Raw genomic sequence first — 19,774 nt, forward strand, 5'->3', positions numbered from 1 at the left:
CTGGAGGTGGCCCGCAGGGGCCATAGGGGCGGGGCCTGGAGCGGAGGGGGCGGGGCATGTCCATGAAGGGCGGGGCGCCGGCGGGCGGCCCCTTGAGCGTGGAGGGCGGGGTCTGGAGCGTGAAGGCGCGCGGCAGGCGGGGCGGGGCGCGGCGGGCGGCGCGGCCCCTTTAAGGCTTGGCCTACGTGGCAGCCGCTAGAGCCGCCGCGGCGCAGCGAGGCCGGCCGCCGGGCACTTCCTGTGGAGGCCGCAGCAGGCGCGAGCGCCGAGGACCAGCCAGCTGAGCCCGCCGCCGCCGCCGCCATGGGCCAGAACGACCTGATGGGCACGGCCGAGGACTTCGCCGACCAGGTGCGGCCCGCCCCACAGCCCTCCAGCCCGTAGGGCCCTACGGACGCTCGCCCTCGCCGTCCTGCTTAGCTCCACGGAGAGATCCGCGGGCGTCTGGGCGGGGGTCGGCCGGGGAGGCTCCCAGGGCCCGCGGTGCTGCGCTCTGCCCTCTGCCCTCTGAACCACGGCAGCCCCTTGGGGACTCCTGGGGATGGGGATACTCTGTGCGCGCCCCGCTGCCCTCCGTCCGGGACCATGCTGCCCCTCCCTCTTCTCGTGGACTCTGCCCTGGTTGCCCGGCCTGGGTCCACGACGCCGGAGGACAGGAGCCTGCCCCTCGGCTCTCCTTCCCTAGTGTACAGGTGGCGAGTGAACCCCAGGGAAGGCCTGGGACGAGCTGGGGCCCGAGCGATTAGCCGGGCCGGATTAGAGCCCGAAAGAGGCGCAGGTGGCACCCACTTTTTAAAATTAAGTTCGACAGGAATGGGGTGGGAGTTGTGTAGGTGTGAGCCTTTAACTCCTGAAATTACACCGTTAGGTCTGCGAAGTAATAATGGAGCCTGAACTGGCACTCACTGTAGGCTGAGTGGTGCCGGGCCCATCCGCCAGCCTGTTCTGGTTCACCTAGTGTGTTCGTGGCTGTCGGTGAAACGAGGAAGCATTTTGTGGCCTAGACTACTAGAAGGCTTGAGTGTGTGTGAGCATCTTCAAATGAGCTGTGGGTCAAATAGGCTTCTCTACCCCTCCTTCGGAGGGGAGTCATCTCTCATGCATTCGGTTCTGTTGAACTACTTTCCTGTGAACTGATATTTTTTAAGTCATTTTCACCCCCTTTGGAAAAGTGTTTTTTTTTTTTTTTTTTAAATGTCGTGATTTTGCATTAAAGACACAACCTTAAGATTGTATTCATCATCACAAAGACACAAAAGTGTCTTCCTCATGTGCTGGGTTCCATTGACATAATTGTCAGTGACCCAGTTTTATCTCCCCGAGTAGCCGCTCTCTAAGAAGACGGCTGCATGGCCAGGGGAAGTTTGTGAGCTGCTCACCTCACAATCTTCTGCTGGAAAACCCTCCATTTTGCAAGTGGATTTCACAACCTGACCCAGATAAAATATCTCCAAGCAGCTGCCAACTATCGAATGATAGATTTCAACTAGAGGAAAAGTTCATCTTTAATGAAGTCCCCCATGCATTTTGTTTTATTTAAGTGAAAGAAGCCAAATTTTGAGACTGGACACTTTTGTGGGGAACACAGTGTCCACCTCCATCAAGTGTTTGGTTTAGGTTCTTGGACTTGGCAGTGGCCACCACCCAGGAAGAAACTCTGGGTCTCCTACTGCAAGCCTGGTGTTCAGGGCAGCTTGCATCCCAGGCCTGGAGTTACGTTTCAGCTACACATCAGTGTGAAGATGCCAGTGCTGCAGATTGCCTGTTGCTTAAAACCAGAATTCCCAATGAATGTCCACAGAAGCTGGCAGGGATTAGCCTCAGAGTCCACCTGGAAGATAGCAGAGGACACCACAGGAGCGTCAGTGAGGCTGCTGGGAGATGTGACTCCTGCTCTTCTGAACCAGTGTCAGGACCTGTGTTGCCAGTGATCAGGCAACAGGGATCCTTCCACAGGCTTCCCTGTGGCCTCAGTGTGACCAGTCCTGGGAGCCTTTGTGTTGAATATTCATCTGTCACATAGAGGAAGGTGCTGATGGTCCTGCTTTTTAAATGAAAGGATCTAATGTGTTAGGAATCAGGTGTTAACTCTGATGTGTTGTCAGATAAGTATCGCACATCCATGTTAGCTAGCCTTGTCTTTAAAAGACAAAAGTAGAACTGACTTTGCAAAAACAGATTCGCCCAGAAAATCAGGCTTCTCATCTGAGACTTGGAAAAGTGTTCCTGACAGCGATGATAACAATGAGCCATTAAATGGGCATCCCTACCTTCCTGGGAGGCCATCAAGGCTCCATCTTCCCAGGGCCACAGAGGTTTGTCGTGATCTGCACAGTTCTGGTCTCAGCATCCACATATGTTGGTAGAACTCGTCCTTTCCTTTTAGTGTGGTGGAGGCTGGTCCCTTGGGATATACACAGCCGGGGCTCTGCTGGCAGGCTCCTGTGAGCTACACCTCTGCCCTGGCATTGAGCTCCTTGCCCTTGGCAGCCAGGGAAGGTGTTCTCTTGCTCCCAGGAAGCCAGACCCTGAAGAAAGTGCTGAGAGCCAGGAGGTAGGCCTTCAGAAGTCATAAGAAACCAGGTGGGAAAGAGCTGGGAACTCAAAGTCAGACCCGTGTCCTGTGGCTGCTGCTTGATTCAAGCTAGACAGATTGTAGCTTCCAAGTGAATCTACACCAGGAACATTAGTGCTTAATGGATTCTGCCTCATGGCTGTTACCAGGGTGACAGGAAGGCTACACTGGGGGGCCTTCCATTCCCAGTGTGGACTTTGGTGTGTTGACCTATCCTTAAGGGTGGCAGAACTAGAGCACGGAGCTGATGTGGGCCTTTGTTGAAGTAGTGCCAGAGTGGGCCTGATGAGGTTCCTTGCACCTCATGTACTTGTTTACTTGTGATTAACACCAGATGGCCTGGGTAGGGCCTGGTGGGGGTGATGGGGCGGGCAGCGCCTGAACCTTACCTTTCCCAGTGCTTTGTCTTCTTGTACCTCTGAGACCTTAAGGATTGGGGTAGCTGACTCATGGCTCTGCGTGCTGGTCTTGACTGGAGGTTGAACAGTGCCCCCTTCTGGGGAAGTGTGGTAGAAACATGGGAGACTTGGTAGTGCCTGGAAGATGAGGCCCAGCCCTCACTGTCTTTGGCCCTCTTGTTACTGCTCTAGTTTTTAGAAAGGGAAGGTGGTCTTGCAACTCCGGTGCCCGTGCTGCATTGGATACCTATATACAGTACTTGGTGTTTTCTAGGCTCCTAGAGTCCAGGGCAGCCACCAAACTGTTGAGCTGACTTTGCCTGCCTGGTGCTGCTCTCAGCTCCTGAGCTTGTGGGTCTTTTGAACAGGCAGGAATCTAACGTGACGTTTCCTTAAAGTTCTCCCAAACTGAGGGCAGCAGCTGCCCTGGATCCGTTCTGGACATGAGAAGGTTGGTGTTGCTGCTCTGTGAGTTGGCAGTAGCACTCCCTTTTGTGATCCTGACCTGTCTCCTGTCCTGTCTCAGGACAGATAGGATTATGTCCTAAATCCCCTCAGTCCTCTCACATGATGACCCCCTGAGACAGACCTGACCCTCCTCATTTTTTTAAATTTTTGTTTAATTTTTGCATGTGTCTGAGTATTTTGCCCGAGTGTATGTCTGTGTACCACTTGTGTGCCTGATGCCCAGAGAGGCCATATGAGGGCATTGGGTCCCCAGGAACTAGAGTTACAGGTGGTTGTAAGCCACCATGTGGGTGCTGGAACCACGCTTGGGTCTTCTGAGCTCTTCATGACTGAGCCATTTCTCCAGCCCCTCTTCTCATTTCTTAAGCTGCTGGGCTGCTTTACTGCCTGTTTGCAAAGCTCAGGAGAAGCCTGTTTGTCAAGGTGGGTTGATTTGACTGCCTTTCTTCCCACAAGCTTTCCTCATCAGCATCTACCACTGGCTTTCCCAGGCTCTGCAGTGAGAACTGTGGTTATGGGGTTTTTTGCTCTTGGTAGTCGTGGCCAGTATGAGCTGGGACACTGGTAGTGGCCTGCAAGCACAGAGGGGATGTGGGTGCGGGAGCACTTTGCGGCAGCATGATGTGAGCCAGCAGCTGCGAACAACATGCACGTGAAGGGTCTTTGTTGTTAAACTTGGCTTTTCTCCTGGGTTCAGATGCACATCAAAGGAGGGCTGGTGACTGGTGCCCTGTGCCCACCTGACAGGCGCTTGTCTTTGGAAAGCAGAGCCCAGCAGATGTGCTTAGTTCAGCACATATTACCTGCAGCTCTGCACTTTCCCCTAGAAGCAAATCACTGCATTGGTCTCCCAACTATGCTGGTGTGGAAGGGAGCTATGACTTGTCCCTCCCTTCATTACTGTCTTCTACTCTTTAATCCTCTTGACCCAGACACCCCAATTAAGAGGAGCAGACTCTTCGGGACGTTTTAACTACATCTAGTAGATTGTGCTGGATTGTGTTTGTAGCAATTGAGCTTCTGTGGTGAGGTTCTTGAGGGAGGAGCAGGCTGCAGCAGGGCTGGGCTGGTTCACCCAGTGGGTGCAGCCCCATTGTAATTGTGCCGGGGAACAGTTCTCATTTGGAAGCAAGTCAGAACACCTCCAGTGTCTGTGGCTGCTTGAGAGTGCACACCCTCCTGTGGTCTGCACAGCTTCCGTTAGGTGCTTCACAACATGAGGGTCATTGCGCAGGAGCACTCCGAGATCTGTGGTGGTGGTGGTGGTGTTGACCTCTCTGATAGGATATTGGTGATTGCATCACTGCTGGCGGATTTCTGGAACACAAGGGCCATGAGGCAGAAACTGGGAGGATAAATGGTGTCACGTGGCCTTCACCTAACAAGATGCTGTATGTTCTCTACCAGGGCCCTAAAACTCAAGCACATTTGGAATCTCTTTTCTTCTTGTATTTATTGTGAGATTGGGTCTCTGTTGCCAAACATGGTCTTGAAATACTAGGCTTAATTAAGTGATCCTCCTGCCTCAGCTTCCCTAGAAGCTATCATTGCAAGCATTGTGTCATCATGCCTGGCTATTTTTCCTGTTTTAAAGCATGTCTTCTCTTTTTACTCTTACAGATTTTTTTCACTCTGCAAGTTGGGAAGGAATTTTAGCAGCTAGTAATTGTGTGGTCCTTACTTGTTGAAGGGTAACAACCCCCCCACCTAACCTCCCAAAGTCACTGGCTCACTGTGCCTGGGGCACATTGCTGGCCAGGGTCAGACAAGGTTGGTTGGACAGGGTGAAAACAGTGGCCTGAGTACCTGTGCTCTGACTCCCAGAGCTGCTGGCTGTCTCTCTGGCACCATCAGTGTGGCTTCTGCCGTCTCCTCAGGAGGGCTGAATAAGCACGTGCAGACACACCAGGGGCACAGGCTGCGTGTCTGAAGGATGTGGGCATCAGTGCTGTGACTTTTTTGCTGTTCCTTGTCCCAGGTGCAGCTTGTCTGTTCTGCTGACCAGGCCAGACCTGAACAACCCCTTCGTGGGCTAAAGGCTGGGCAGCTGAGATGGCAGCTTTAGCAGTGTCTTGGGCTTTGAAGAAGCTTTTTAAGGTGCTGAGAATTCGGAAATACTCCTTATTCGGATATGCATCCTCATCTATTTCAGCAGCTGGTTTATAGTGCATGTTCATTCTGCTGCCCTGGCGGGGTCAGATTCTGCCCTTTAGACTCTTCTTGACACGTCAGTCCATGGGTAGCTCCTTGATCTTTTCTCCTGGGCCTCCATACTATCCTTGGATTTCTTTCACTTGCGGCTCAGTTCTCAAGAGAAGTATGAAAAAGTATGGGGTTCACTTACATGGCATTTGCACCTAGCTTCAGTAGGGTATGCTGGCCTCCTGATCAAGCCATCAAAATGCCATCTTCACAGGGACAGAAGGGAGCCATGGGTATGCGTTACAGAACTGCCCTTTGCTGGTGATTTGCACACTTGAGTTTCACTGCAGTCATTGTCAGTCTCTCATATTGGCAGTTTTAACCTTGCTTTGGGTCATACAGGCTGTGAGAACATCCCAGGGCTTTCTAGCCCATAGCACAACTGTTCATCTGTACCACAGTTCCCCATAGGATATTGAACTTTCTGGAAGGATTTTGTTGGAGTGGGAAATGGTGGCAACAATAGAGGCATTTATTTTGGTGCCACAGTTGGGGACGCTGCTTGTGGCATCTTGTGGGTGGGGGTCAGGGGTGCTCTGCTGATCTGTATTCTTCAGTGCTGGGGAGAACCCTGGATGTGAGGGTCTGAGGTGTGAGAATCCCTGGGCTGGAAGATCTCAAGAGAGCCTTTCAGAAAGTGTCTGTGCCTCCTACTTGTTAATGCCCCTCCCTGGGCATGGAAACTGTGTGTCTTGTGGCATTTCTCCCGATGGCTCTGGAGCACAGCTGGTAGATAGTACTGGACATTGCCTTATGGTTCTGTGCCAGATTCATGTGATGATGTCTTTGTCTCTGGGACTGGGTGTTGGATCATCACGTGTCCAGACTTAAGAGGTGAGCACCTAGAACAGGTGCCGAGTACTGCATCTGCCCTGGGAAGGCACTGGAGCTGCTGAGAGCTGGCTTGTCTCCCTGCCCTGCTGCCCACATAATGAGGCTGCAGCCACCTCACCAGTGTGTTCTGTGATCCTGCAGTTCCTGCGAGTCACCAAGCAGTACTTGCCTCATGTGGCACGCCTCTGTCTGATTAGCACCTTCTTGGAGGATGGCATTCGCATGTGGTTCCAGTGGAGTGAGCAACGGGACTATATTGACACCACGTGGAGCTGTGGCTACCTGCTGGCCTCGTCCTTCGTATTCCTCAACCTCCTGGGACAGTTGAGTAAGTGGCTCTGAGCCTCTCTAGTACACCTCTGGGGCATCCTGTTCCCTGGAATGATACTCTCCAAACTTGTGGTTGTTGGCATTGAGAAGCTGTGTGTGAACTTGAGGCCTGGGTACCTCCTTCTCAGGCTGAAGACTGATGGTGATGAATACTCGGGTGCTTGTCATCTGAGATTACAGCTTAAGCCATGCCCTGGGCTTTGAAGCATGATAGCCATGGTTTATTTCTGTGAGCTTTTTTTTTTTTTTTTTTTTTTTTTTTTTCCATTAAGATTTATTTATTTACTAGGTATACAGTGATCTGCCTACATGTATGCCTGCAGGCCAGAAGAGGGCACCAGATTTCATTACAGATGGTTGTGAGCCATCATGTGGTTGCTGGGAATTGAACTCAGGACCTCTGGAAGAGCAGCCACTGCTCTTAACCTCTGAGCCATCTCTCCAGCCCTTCTGAGCTTTTGGATGAATGGTCCTTCCCCAGTCTTGTGCTCATTTCTTTTGCTATAGACACAAGCCTGGTGTGGTGACTCACACCTTTAATGCCAGCATTCAGGAGGCAGAGGCAGGTAGGGACTGCCTCTTTTGAGTTCAAGGCCAACCTCGCCTATGTAATAAAGCAAGTTCCAGGGCAGCTGGGTCTATATTGTGAGACTCTGTCTATAAATAAACAAAAAAGCTGGACATAGCCCCTGCTTTGTAAGTGTTAGATGCTAGGAGATGCTAGAGCCTAGGCAGTTAAGGCAATCACAGAAGGAGGTGCCCAGAAAGGATGAAAGGTTTTAGTCAGCAGAGAACCAAGGCATTTGGATTCACATCGATCTTCTGACAGCCCATCTTCTGGTGGCAGCTTTCTTACCTTTGCATGTTTGGAGGTGAGAAAGGACTTGGGCTTTTAAGCATTGTTGGATGTGCTCTCCACAACAAAGTATGGTTTGGACTAGTGTTCTTCAGAAGCTGGGCAGGCTCCAGGGCATGGGCCTTGCCTGCCGTGAAGGCTCTGGGAAGGTGCTTTGCTTGGGGTGCTGCAGCTCAGCAGCACTGGAACAGAAGGTGTCTTGTTGCCCTGGATACACTGCAGCCCCTAACTCTGTCCTCTTTCTAGCTGGCTGTGTTTTGGTGCTGAGCAGGAACTTCGTGCAGTATGCCTGCTTTGGGCTGTTCGGAATCATCGCACTGCAGGTACACAGACACCTAATGGTTCTCACTTTGGGTACATGGGGCGTGGGATAGGTCTTGCTTTGCTTTGGTGGAGCTGTGTATTGTGTCTGGCATCTTCCCCTTCCTGTGTATTTGGCTGTCCAGAGCACCTTTCCTTTTAGGAGCAGATGGTCTCAAACAGGTGCTAGCCATAGGTACTGGGCCATCATTCCCTTTTTCCTGAGCTGCTGTGACAGAGACATAGGCCACAGATTAGCTGCAGCTGTATGTACATGAACCGGAGTCCCTGCATTTGACAAGTAAGAATGCCTAATTACCCAGAGTGGCATGCTTAAGCAGGGTAGTTCAGCAGTACTGGTGGTCTTACAGTCGCTTTGTGTTCTAGGACATTACAGCACAACTTTGATAGTCAAACAGGTTCAGAGGTCACACTGTGCTCTGTTAGAAATACTGAGCCAAGTTGTCCCAGTGATCTGCCTTCAGTGTCTTAAATAGTTTGTACATCTTATGTTCTTATTCCATTGGATGACCCTGCCTCATACTGTTATGAAATCTATAGATATTAGTGTGAACATGCTAATTGTTTTCTCTCTGTTCCTTCAGACAATTGCCTACAGCATTTTGTGGGACTTGAAGTTTCTGATGAGGTAGGTGCATTTTGGGTGGTAAGAGTAGAGTCCTTGGCCCTCTCACCTGAGCACCTGTAGGCGAGTGCCACCTTCTGTAGTCCCCACTGTGCCTCTGAGAAGCAGGGTTTCAATGGGCACAGCAGGGCTTTCCCCCACAGCTGGAATCCTGGCTTGATAGTGAGGGGTCCTGTCTTCTACATTGCATGGGTGTGTGGACTGAGGGCTGAGTAGAAGTGGTAGAGACCAGAGCTTGGTTCCATGTGCATCCAGGTTCAACGTGTTGGTTTAACTTGAGTCCTTTGTACTCAGACCAGTCTGGTCCCATTGAGTGGTGGTTTGTTTTAGAGAAAGGGAAGGGTGGGCTTTGGTGTGCTCTGGCTTGGTGGACAGATGCCTGGTAAATGTAGGTGACATTTCTGTTCCTCAGGAACCTGGCGTTAGGAGGAGGTTTGCTGCTGCTCTTGGCAGAGTCCCGCTCAGAAGGGAAGAGCATGTTTGCTGGTGTTCCCACCATGCGTGAGAGCTCCCCCAAGCAGTACATGCAGCTTGGAGGACGGGTCCTGCTGGTCCTGATGTTCATGACCCTCCTTCATTTTGATGCCAGCTTCTTTTCTGTGAGTACCCCAAGCCATGTGCTACCTTTCAGCCAGCCTGAGATGAACCCATGCTTGTAAATGAGCCTCCCCAGCCAGTGTCCTCTCTGCAGACTCCTGACTTCCCTACTTCAGAGTTCACTTCACACTGTTGGCCAGTACATTCTGGTTTTTATGTCACACCTTAGAAGTTGGCAGAAGGACATTGTTGGAGGAAGGGGAGGAGTGTTTTCCAGCATGGGTGTCCGGGTGGGTATAGATGAACTGAACTCTCAGAGTTATGGTAGAGACCAGGGTAGCACTTCAGCTTTTACTCATCTTCCCCAAATATTTTACACTGAAATATGGTGTTTGGGGGCTGAGAGATGGCTCAGTGGCTAAGAGTGGTTTCTCTGTGACCAGTTAGGACCAGAGTTCAAATCTTAGCACGAGAGTAACTGGTCAGGCATCCAGCAAAGACTGTAATGAGCTGAAATGAGCCCCAGATTCAGAGAGAGACCCTTCTTCAAAAAGGAATAGCTGGAGAGTGATAGAGGATATCCAACACCCTCTTCTGGCCTCCATCCTCCCGCACATATACTCAAACACAAATACAAACAAATCTTTTTTCTTTAATGTTGCTTGGCCAGATGTGGCACAGACCTGAAATCCTAGTGCCTGAGAAGCAGAGGCAGGAGGATTATAAGTTCAAGGCTAGTTGGGGTTACATAGAGACCCTGAAAAATTATCTTTCATTCTCTACCACATGGCCAGAGAACTTTTCACATGTTCCCACATTTTCCTTGTTATAAATTCAGTCTTTGCACCCTTGTTTTACTGTAAACAATCAGGATCAAAAGTAGCCATGTATCAGCCTGAATGTTTTGCTGCTGATAGGTTTCTTCTGCCAGACAGAAGTTCTGTATTCTTTCTGTAAGGTCCTAGGCATGGGCACAGTGCAGCTGAGTTCACGGCAACTTCTTTCTTTCATTATTATGGTTTTTCAAGACAAGTTTTCTCTGTGCAGCCCTGGCTGTCTTAGAACTTACTATGTAGACCAGGCTGGCTTAGAACTCACAGAAATCCACCTGCTTCTGCCTCCTGAGTGCTGAGATTAAAGGTGTGCGCCACACCACCAGACCTTCACTTCAGTTTTCTAACAAGAATGGCCTTTGCTGTTTTACAAACCCTTGTTTCATGTTTACTGTTCATACTGCAACAGGATGCTCGCCAAGGCTACTGAACACTACCAGCGAAGTCCCAGTCTTTCCTTTGCCTTCTCAGCTCCTCCCAGAGTGGCTGTTGTTGCTCCATTTATGGCATTATGCTCCTCTAAATGTCTCCAGTTTCTGACCATTACCTTGTTCCACAGTTTGGTGCTACTTTAGCAACAGCCTCACTTCTTGACACCAGTTTCCCAAGTTCATTCTCTGTTGCTGTAACTGAATGCCACAGAAGGGGCAATTTACAGAGAAGGATGTTTTATTTAGTTACGGCTCTGGAGGCAGGGAAGTCCAAGGTATCTGGTGAGGGTCTTGTAAGAACTCTATAGAGTACTGGCACAATACAGGGTATCATACGGTGAGACTAAGGAACAAGCCTTCATTCACAGCCTAATTACTCACCAAAGTCCTAACTGGCAAACAACACTGACAGGACTTGGGGGGTTTTCCAACACATGGTACTTGGGGAGTACATGTAAAGCCATAGCATCTTTAATATAGAAGTTTTGGAAGTTCAGTGTTTAGTATGTTTTAGGGTTTTTGTGCTCCCTCTGCCTATAGTTTTCAATTCTCATCATGTCCTGGTGAGAGTTATACAAGTGTGCACAGCTTTCTTCCTGACCTTTAATCTGAATGTTTTTCCTTTGAATCTGTGCAGATCATCCAGAACATTGTGGGCACAGCTCTGATGATCTTAGTAGCCATTGGTTTTAAAACCAAGCTGGCAGCTTTGACTCTTGTCGTCTGGCTGTTTGCCATCAACGTGTATTTCAACGCCTTCTGGACAATCCCAGTCTATAAACCCATGCATGACTTCCTGAAATATGACTTCTTCCAGACCATGTCAGTGATTGGAGGCCTGCTCCTGGTGGTGGCTCTTGGCCCAGGGGGTGTCTCCATGGATGAGAAGAAGAAAGAGTGGTAACAGACAGACCCCTCCCCTCCCTGCCTGAGGCACAAGGCCCTGGACTGGTTCAGGGTAGAATCAACAAACTGCCAGCGTTTATGTGTCCTCTTCCCTTCCCTTCCCTTGGTAAAGGCACAGATGTTTTGAGAACTTTATTTGCAGACACCTGAAAATTGAAGGTAAAATCTGCTTTGGAAACAGTCTGGAGTCTGACTGACCAGGGCTGGCCAGCTGGATGGTCATTCCTTAGCCAAGGCTTCGAATAGACAGTTTGGTGGGCTATGGCCTCAGTCCTGTCTTTGAGTTTCTTTTGGAGGTTGAGGACCTTCAGGTTGTACTGAGATGTACTTTATCATTCAGAGCAGTTTCCCTTTTAGTTTTACGTTTACATCCTTAGCTCAAATTACTAAATGACTTAGGATGGTCCAGCCAAACACCAAACAGCTAAAACCTCCAGTTCAGAATCCTACCAGTGGCCCCAGGTATTTTATAGGATCAGTGAAAATGATAGAGGAACCCCAAGCCTAGAGAACAGTACAGTATTGGAGAGGTGGCTGCTACTGCTGGCCCAGGTCCTTGATGTCAAGCTGACTGAATGCTCTTTACTGGGTGAAAGGTACCCTGGGAGTTTTGATGTCTCCAAGCAGGGCTGGGGTCAGGGGCAGGAAGTTCTTGGAAAGCTGCTGGTTTGGATACTGCTATCCCCTCAAGCCTGGTGGTGGGAAGGGCAGGAGAGCAAGCTGCTCATGGGATGGCCCACCATGGAACCAGCCTGGGGAGCAGTAATGCCATGGGGCCCAAGTGAGGAGCTCCAGTACTGAAGACACCCAGGCTTAACCCGGTTACCTCACACTTGACCTTCTCAGAGCAAGACCTGGACCCCACAGGTCATGTTCACCCCAGCTTAACTCCCTGTTCCAGGCTGAGTTTACCCCATCGACAGCCCTGATGCCACCATTTCCCTAAGGCTGTTGCTTGCTCAGATTTTTGTCAACTTGCTCTGCTGGATGCAGCCAAGATACTTTTTACAATTTGTGATGCCTTACCAATTTGATCTCAGTCCTGTATTTAAAGTTTTCTAACATTGCCTTACACCGTGTTTCTCTTTTTGGGGGTTTGGGGGGGATGTTTAATGCTGTGGTCCTGCTCATTTGCATGGTAGTGCCATGAGGGTAGTTGGGCTCCTCCTGGACTTCCCCCAGGTCTATTGGAGAGAACAGGTAGACAGGCTTAGAACCCCTGGAGGGGAGCTGGCAGCTCACCTCACCCTTGGCTGCAGTCCTGGAGGTCCTTTCTGGCATCAGCTGGGTAGGCAGGACTGTGTCCTCTGAGTCATCTTTGCTCAATCCTGCCTCTTCCCCTTGCCTCACTGGCTCTGCAGTCTGAATCTACATTCTCACCACCCAGCCCGTGTTCCGCAGCCTTACGGCCTGCCTATTCCTCCCTTTGTGAGTTCCAGCAGCGGCTCAGGCCATGACATTTCCTTACCAACCAGTCCCTTGACAAGCAGAGCTGCCTCTGTACACCCACCTGCTCCGTTACTTGCAGTGGCAGCTCCATGATATTCCAGTTTGTGGAATAGGGCGCAGACTCTAGGAGGCAGGTGCATGCCTCTCGGCAGTGGCCCCCATCCCAAGGGTGCCCTGGGCCCATCCACCAGCTTTCTGTGGGCTATGCCTGGGATGGGAGAAAAAAAAACCTACACATTGGTTTGGCAAAAACGGTTTCTGAAAATGCTTTAGCTTTATGTGGGAATAGGTATAAACCTCATTTTTATGCTGTATTTTATATCTTAGTTGTGTTTGAAAATGTTTTGATCTTTGGAAACATCAAAATAAATAATGGCATTTGTGGTATATAGTGTGATCCTATGTGGTGACCAGCCAGGGTGGGGGCCTGGCCAAGCTCAGGGTGCTACAGTGAGCTACATCAGCAAGGGTCACTGAAGACCACAGAAAAGCCATGCAGAGAGAGAAGTCAAGTCCCTGCTGCGGCCATCTTCTGAACAGAACCTCCAAGCCCACTCTAGGCAACAGGCAATGTCAGGACATCAGTGGTCAGTTCCAAGGACACCCAGAGGCTTTCTCTGTACACTTCATTTCCCCAGCTGCTTAGAAGAACTGAAGTTCTTGGGCTTGTGGTGATGATGGCTCTTGAACTTCTTGGTCAACGAGGTGAACTGCTTCTGTGAAAGCAGAAAATAGTGACTAGGGCCTTTGCAAGACCACAGGGAAGGTGCTGTGTGTCTAAGGCCTGCTTTCTCGACAAGGTTCCCCTTCTCTGCTGGGTCAGTGTGGGGCCAGGGAGAGGGCAGCACAGTTCACTAGACCGTCCACCCTGCTTCTCTGACAGAATCTTCATTTCTGCCTCATAGAGAAGTGCCCAGCAGCTAAGTTCCCTGACTCCTGTGTGTAGGGCACCCAGCTCAGAGCTGAGAAGCCATTGGTGAGGACCTGCTCCTAGACACCTGAAGTGGCCTTGGCTTCCATATTTATAGGCTGTTACCTGACAGTGCACTTGAAGAATTTGCTAAAACCATGAGGAGCACTAGCTGTCCAGCCTCACTCAGCCAGGGCAGTGTAGCCCTCCTGACCTCAGCACATCGAGGCACAGCACTCACCTTCTTGAGTTTACGGCCCCTCTTGTGGTCCACTCTGGCCTCTCTCCTTTCCCCAGTGCCCTTCTCTTTGGACTGCTTTGGCATCTCTTCCTCTTGGTCTGTCAGAAAGTCTTCAGGAGCGGTGTTCTCAGGCTTGCCCAGATCTTTTTTTGTGAATAGCTCAGCTGGAAGGAACGAACAGCCTGGCTGAACTACGCCATAGGTAAAAGCACCAGGAAATGGGAAACGGCTAACAGAGCAGGACCACAAGAAACCTAGCAAGAGACAAACATGAGGGCAGGAACCAGGTTGTACCTACTTACGTGGGTATAGATCTGTCATGCTGTCATCACTCAAGGATCCTCCCTCGTCACTGGAAGCTGGCTCCCAGAAAGCTGTTCTCTGGTTAGGTAGCCCATCTCCGTCCCTCTTCCTCTTCTTGTGCAGGAGGCAGGCAGGGACATACTCCACACCTTGTTTCTGACACTCCTCATCTAAGAGACCAGCAAACTTACACTGGTGCCCTTTTGGTGCAGTTATGCTATGGGCTGTACCGTGGTAGGGCTCTATTCCTTTATCCTACTGGACATGCATGGACAACCTGGAGGCTATGGATGGAGCTCAGGGGAAGCTCCCTGTCTCAGCTCTCCTGAGCTTGCAGCTGGAATGAGACTTAAGAGAAGGAAGGCCTTACTAGGGTCCCCACTGCTGTCCTCGGATATTAAGGGGTCTGAGCTTAGACTTCCCACGTGGTTCAGCACCATCTCCTTGGGCGGGCGACACCAGCTCTAGCCATCACTGCTCTTGGGGTGCCAGTCTAACTGGAACCTGGCATCTGAGGCCTTTTCCCCACTTCATCTCTGCCATCTCCTCCCAGGACCACTGTGGCCTCCTTAATGAGTACCAGCACGAAGTCTCCTCTCAGTGTCCCGAGCAGGCCACTCAGCCGGTGACTTCCAGCCCATCACCCTGCAGTGGTCTCACTGCTTTCTGGCTCCATCTTAGCTCTTTGATACATCTTTATAATTCTCTCTCATGGGGATCCCTGCCCAGTGCCTCCCTGTCACAACCCAGGAGATGACAAAGCTAACAAGGGCACATCCAAGTCTTAGCTGCCACGTGTCAGTGCAGCCCAGGTACCAACTCCAGGAGCTCCAAGATGTGTGGGAGGAACTGGTTGTGCTGTATAGGATACAGCCTGCACATTCCTTACCTTCCCATTCTCTGAAATCTGCCTGTGGGGCTGGACAGAGGTAGTGCAATCCTTGAAGCCTCCCACTCATCCCCAGTCTCTGTAACATTCCCCCCCGCCCCCCCAAGTCCTTGCTAAGGCCTGGCTCTGCCTAACTCCTTCACCCCAGTAGCCTCCAAGTTACCTAATCTCAGTCACTTTCTTACCCTCATCATTTTGTGGTGACATGGGAGACCTTCCTTCACCTCCCTTGTCCTTAAGCTGGCCTCAATTCTCCTGGCCTGGCACTACCCTCCCTAACCTACCTGGAAGTTCCACAGAAGTCCTACTCTAAACCACTTGGGATGCCTTCCCACCCCTGGCTCTACCCATCGACACCTGAGGTCTGTGAGTCCCCTCATCCTCTGCTGCGTAGAGGACTGTTTGCACCAATCCAGATCCTGGAAACAGACCCCAAGGCTCTCCTGCAGTATCAGATGACTATGGACCTGTCCTGGAGTTCTGGCACTACAGCCTCAGCCTGAGAGCCACCTGGAGGTGGCTGTGCAACAGCAGGCCTCCACGCCGTTCACCGTAACTCCTCGGCCCACTTCTGGCTTTATAGTGGCAAGGTCAGGAGCCACCGGCCCTCTCCTCACTGCAAGGCCAACCAGCAATGGGCAACGAAGGATGATCAAGACATCTTTCTGGCTTTTGGGGGGCAGGGGACGTGCATCCTAAAACCTGAACCTCCCATGGTGACTTACATTGATGAAGTGCTCTCTGATACCTCCGGCCCTGGGTATGCCTCAGCACATGCTCTGGGGACTTGTTGATGTGCCTCAGGGTGAGTTTGCAGAACAATTGGTACCTACAAGGCAAATAGACAGGTATGGATGGACAGTGCCCACCAAGGACCAGACTTGTGGGCTCCACCGTGACTGGAAGCTGCCAACACCTGAAGTTTTGCTGGGGATGCTCTGCATCTAGTCTCAGCCACACAGGTATACTTTCAAAAACAGCTTCCCAAACAATTCCACTCAGCATCTGGGATTAAGGACCCAGATTGTTACCCAAGAAAAAGAAACCGGAGTTTCACACTGCTCCAGGGTGCGTGTACGGGGAAACGGCTCAGGGAGTTCCATGTGAGGATATATCAACCACACAGTCATGGGGTCCCCAAACGGTGAAAGTGGTACTGTCCAGCCTGGCCTCGGGTGACGTGTCAGTGGAAGGTCATTATATGCTCGGAATAGGGGGCACAGGCTCTGCACCCAGGCGCTGGCCGGCCATCTACGTACGGATTCTTTGTGCTGGGCACGATGTGTGGCTCGAACGCTGTGTAATCGAATTCCGAGGAGGCTCTGGACAGTCGCTGGTACTTCTTGCCGCGAGTGTAGACCTGAAGCTCCGGCAGACGACAGGGTAGCTCATGGCCAGTTAGGGAGCAGCGCACCTGTGGGTGGGCCGCCTGTCAGCAGGTGGTTTTCGCCAGCCCCGCCCTTCTCCTACACTGTCCTCCGGGGTCCCACTGCTCTCCAGGCACAGTACTCCCGGGTCCCACCTCTCCCCGGCACGGTCCCCCGGCTCCTTCCGGGTCCCGTTCCTTCCTGGCCCTATCCTCCCCGGCACGGTTCTCCCCGGACCTTGTGAGTGTTGGGCAGCAGCTTCAGGCTGGGGTGTTGGCGCAGAAAAGCCCGCACATCAGCGGGTAGTTCGTCCATGATCTGAGTTGCCCGTCTGAGGCTGCTGCGACCACGTGGGGCAGAGCGCCGATCCGGAAGCAGATTTCTCAGTCCCGGAAGTGGTCAAAGATGGCCGCCGTGATGGCTTTCTCTGTGCTGCGGCAGCGGATGACGCGGTGGCCCCAATGGTCCTGCGCGGGGCTGGTAAGCGGGGCACCGGGGAGGACCCTGCCCAAGAAGAGGGACCGGGAGGATCGAGCCCAGAGTGGAATGGGGCTGAGGAGGACCCTGTCTAAGGGGGCTTTGCCCGGGGTGGAGCAGGGCCAGGGTGGACCCAGCCTAAGAGGACCTAGCCTGGGGTGATGCGGGGTCGGGAAGGCCCCTGTCCCGGACCTGGCCGAGGTTGAGCGGGACTGGGTTGGACAGTGCCAGGTGCTTGCGCTTGGCAGCCTTGAGGTTCCCGAGCTTAGCCCCGCGGCTGTTCGGTCCCTGCAGGCCCCGCTCCGCGTTGCCAGAAGGAGCGTCCTCGGACTTTCTTTGCGCTCAGGTGAGAAGGGCTCAGACCTGGTTGCGGTTGGGACACCTGCCTTCATTCAGCCCGCAGTGGTCTGCTAGGTGTATTGTACTGGGAGTGGACTGAGCACGGGTGCTATTAATTGCCCCTTTCCCTACATCCTCTGTGGGCATAACCTAAGTCTTGTGGGGAATTGGCCACCCAGTTCTGTTTGTTCTAGGGCCTCTGACCCCATGCCGGTATTGTAAAACTCCCTCCAGGGATTGTCTGGAAGCCAAACAGGTGTAGCAGTTCTACTGCTGAAGCAGCCACCGCTAAAGCAGAGGACGACTCGTTTCTCCAGTGGTTCCTGCTTCTTATCCCTGCTACTGCTTTTGGCCTGGGGACCTGGCAGGTGAAGACAGGGGTCTAATTTATTAGATGTCTCTGAGCCTTGGACCCTACTGCTGTTTGCTTAGCTCACGTTGTTTCTGTAGGTCCAGCGTCGGAAATGGAAGCTCAAACTAATTGCAGAATTAGAGTCTCGAGTCATGGCTGAACCCATCCCTCTGCCTGCGGAGTGAGTGCGGCTGCCCACCCAATCCATCCCACTTACAGCAGCAGTTGGGGCCCTGGCTTGTTTGGTGTCTTCTCAGTAATTTCTTTGTCCTTAGGCAGGAGCCCTCAAAATTTCCCACTAGACTGGCTGCTGATTGCCTTTATGAAGCTGCCAAAGGGCATGGAACGTAAATAGGAAAGATGTATTTTCTCATGCCAGATTTCCCTTTTCTGGTCCTGAAGTAGTGACAGTTCCTTGTAGCATTGGTGGGTCTCAATGCAGGTCTCAACATGGTGACAATTCTTAAAAAGTGTCCTCTAATTTTTTTGTACTGCTCTCTTGAATTTGCTACAAGGGTTAACTCAGGATAAGTAACAGATGAGTTTGGACTCATGTTTTGTTAATTTATGTAAAGTAGCCATACAGGAACCCATGCTTCCCTTGAAAAGCTGGGTTTGGTAGCACAGATCCACTCTTGTGCTGAGATCACCCCTCGAGGACACAACCTGTAATCTGATGAGTCTCACTGAGCCTTTCTTACCCTTCCTGCCTGGTGGGCTTGGTAGCTTGCAACCTGCTTAAAGGATTCTGACAAGCCTTGCTTACCTACAGCCCTCCCCCCCTTCTCCTTGTAGCCCAATAGAACTGAAAAATCTGGAGTACAGGCCAGTGAAGGTCAGGGGGCACTTTGATCACTCCAAAGAGCTGTACATGATGCCTCGGACCATGGTGGACCCTGCCCGAGAGGCCCGTGATGCTGGCCGTATCTCCTCCTCAGCGGAAAGTGGGGCCTATGTAGTTACTCCTTTCCACTGCTCTGACTTGGGGTGAGTAGGCCATGCCTGGGCCTGGCAGTCTCTCACTGTGCTCAACCAACCTTTAGACCCTTGGGGATCCACTGGATCCAACTAATACTGCATGATAGTTTTCAAGATCTCTAATTCTGACATTAAAGTTTTCTTAGCCAGTTCATTGATAGGGTTTGAGTCACTGAGGCTTAGCTGTGTTGGACTGGATACACAGAACAAATATATCTGTTGAACTGTCCTGTAGATGTTGCAGTGACCATTAGTGATGATCTGTACTGGAATCCTTCCTCACCCCAAGGGACACTTTTATTATTGCTCCAGAGTCACCATCCTGGTTAACAGAGGGTTTGTCCCCAAGAAGAAAGTGAATCCTGAGACCAGACAGAAAGGCCAGGTAAGATATGGTTCTTCAGTCTGGAAGATTAGTTAAGTCATCATTCTCCACAAGGGACTCCTGTAAAAAGCAATCTCACCTTCCTTTGTAGGTCCTTGGAGAAGTAGACCTAGTTGGCATAGTGAGGCTGACAGAAACCAGGAAGCCCTTTGTCCCTGAGAACAGTCCAGAACAGAATCACTGGCATTATCGGGACCTACAGGCTATGGCCAAGATAACAGGCGCAGACCCCATTTTCATCGATGCAGATTTCCGTATGTTGTGGCACCTGCCCTGGGAGAGCAAGCACTGTTGGCTATTAACTGTCCCACCTCCCCTTCTTTCCCTGGCAAGTCTTCATCCTGCAGTTTGGTATGGGGGCAGAAGGAAACCTGATGGGTTCTGACAAGTGACTTGGAATTTGTCACACAAAAATGGAAATGCTGAGGATCACCACCAGAGGTGGAGATTAACTCCTCCTGTCTCTACAGAGAGTACAACCCCTGGAGGACCCATTGGAGGGCAAACAAGAGTCACTCTTCGAAATGAGCACATGCAGTACATCATCACCTGGTTAGTCCTGCTGTCCCGTTACAATCTCCCCCACCCATTCACTGTATGGGCTGACAACTAAATTTCTTTCAACCACAGGTATGGACTGTGTGCAGCAACGTCATACTTGTGGTTTCAAAAATTTGTGAGGCGGACACCAGGTGTGTGAAGTTAGTGAACCTGTTCCTAACCAAGAGATCTACACATAAAATAAAGATGGTTATTTTTAAAACCCAG

General features: G+C 51.3%; 3 protein-coding genes across 5 annotated transcripts; 2 read left to right on the forward strand and 1 right to left on the reverse strand.

The window, feature by feature from the left end:
* Positions 1–190: 190 nt before the first annotated feature.
* Surf4 (surfeit 4) lies at positions 191–12,532 on the forward strand. The gene is made up of 6 exons (XM_028858748.2): positions 191–351; positions 6,619–6,805; positions 7,910–7,986; positions 8,569–8,612; positions 9,022–9,208; positions 11,048–12,532. The coding sequence occupies exons 1-6, from the start codon at positions 304–306 to the stop codon at positions 11,312–11,314; spliced, it is 810 nt and encodes a 269-aa protein (XP_028714581.1). The 5' UTR covers positions 191–303; the 3' UTR covers positions 11,315–12,532.
* Positions 12,533–13,020: 488 nt separating this feature from the next.
* Surf2 (surfeit 2) lies at positions 13,021–16,812 on the reverse strand. The gene is made up of 6 exons (XM_028858750.2): positions 16,713–16,812; positions 16,368–16,522; positions 15,834–15,937; positions 14,219–14,389; positions 13,917–14,080; positions 13,021–13,481 (listed from the first exon to the last, which is right to left on the reverse strand). Exons 1-6 carry the CDS (start codon positions 16,788–16,790, stop codon positions 13,392–13,394), a joined length of 762 nt encoding a protein of 253 aa, XP_028714583.1. The 5' UTR covers positions 16,791–16,812; the 3' UTR covers positions 13,021–13,391.
* LOC114684229 (surfeit locus protein 1) lies at positions 16,714–19,774 on the forward strand. 3 transcript variants are annotated; one of them, XM_028858746.2, is made up of 9 exons: positions 16,714–16,955; positions 17,247–17,298; positions 17,526–17,659; positions 17,742–17,824; positions 18,439–18,630; positions 18,934–19,006; positions 19,098–19,260; positions 19,477–19,558; positions 19,637–19,774. In XM_028858746.2, the coding sequence occupies exons 1-9, from the start codon at positions 16,881–16,883 to the stop codon at positions 19,704–19,706; spliced, it is 924 nt and encodes a 307-aa protein (XP_028714579.1). In that variant the 5' UTR covers positions 16,714–16,880; the 3' UTR covers positions 19,707–19,774. The 3 variants fall into 3 exon arrangements, with proteins under 3 accessions (XP_028714579.1, XP_037060551.1, XP_028714580.1); XM_028858747.2 differs by having other exon boundaries at positions 16,849–16,955; positions 17,486–17,659; XM_037204656.1 differs by lacking the exon at positions 18,439–18,630 and having other exon boundaries at positions 16,845–16,955.

This window comes from Peromyscus leucopus, chromosome 4 (genome assembly GCF_004664715.2).
Source record: "Peromyscus leucopus breed LL Stock chromosome 4, UCI_PerLeu_2.1, whole genome shotgun sequence".
NCBI lineage: Eukaryota > Metazoa > Chordata > Mammalia > Rodentia > Cricetidae > Peromyscus > Peromyscus leucopus.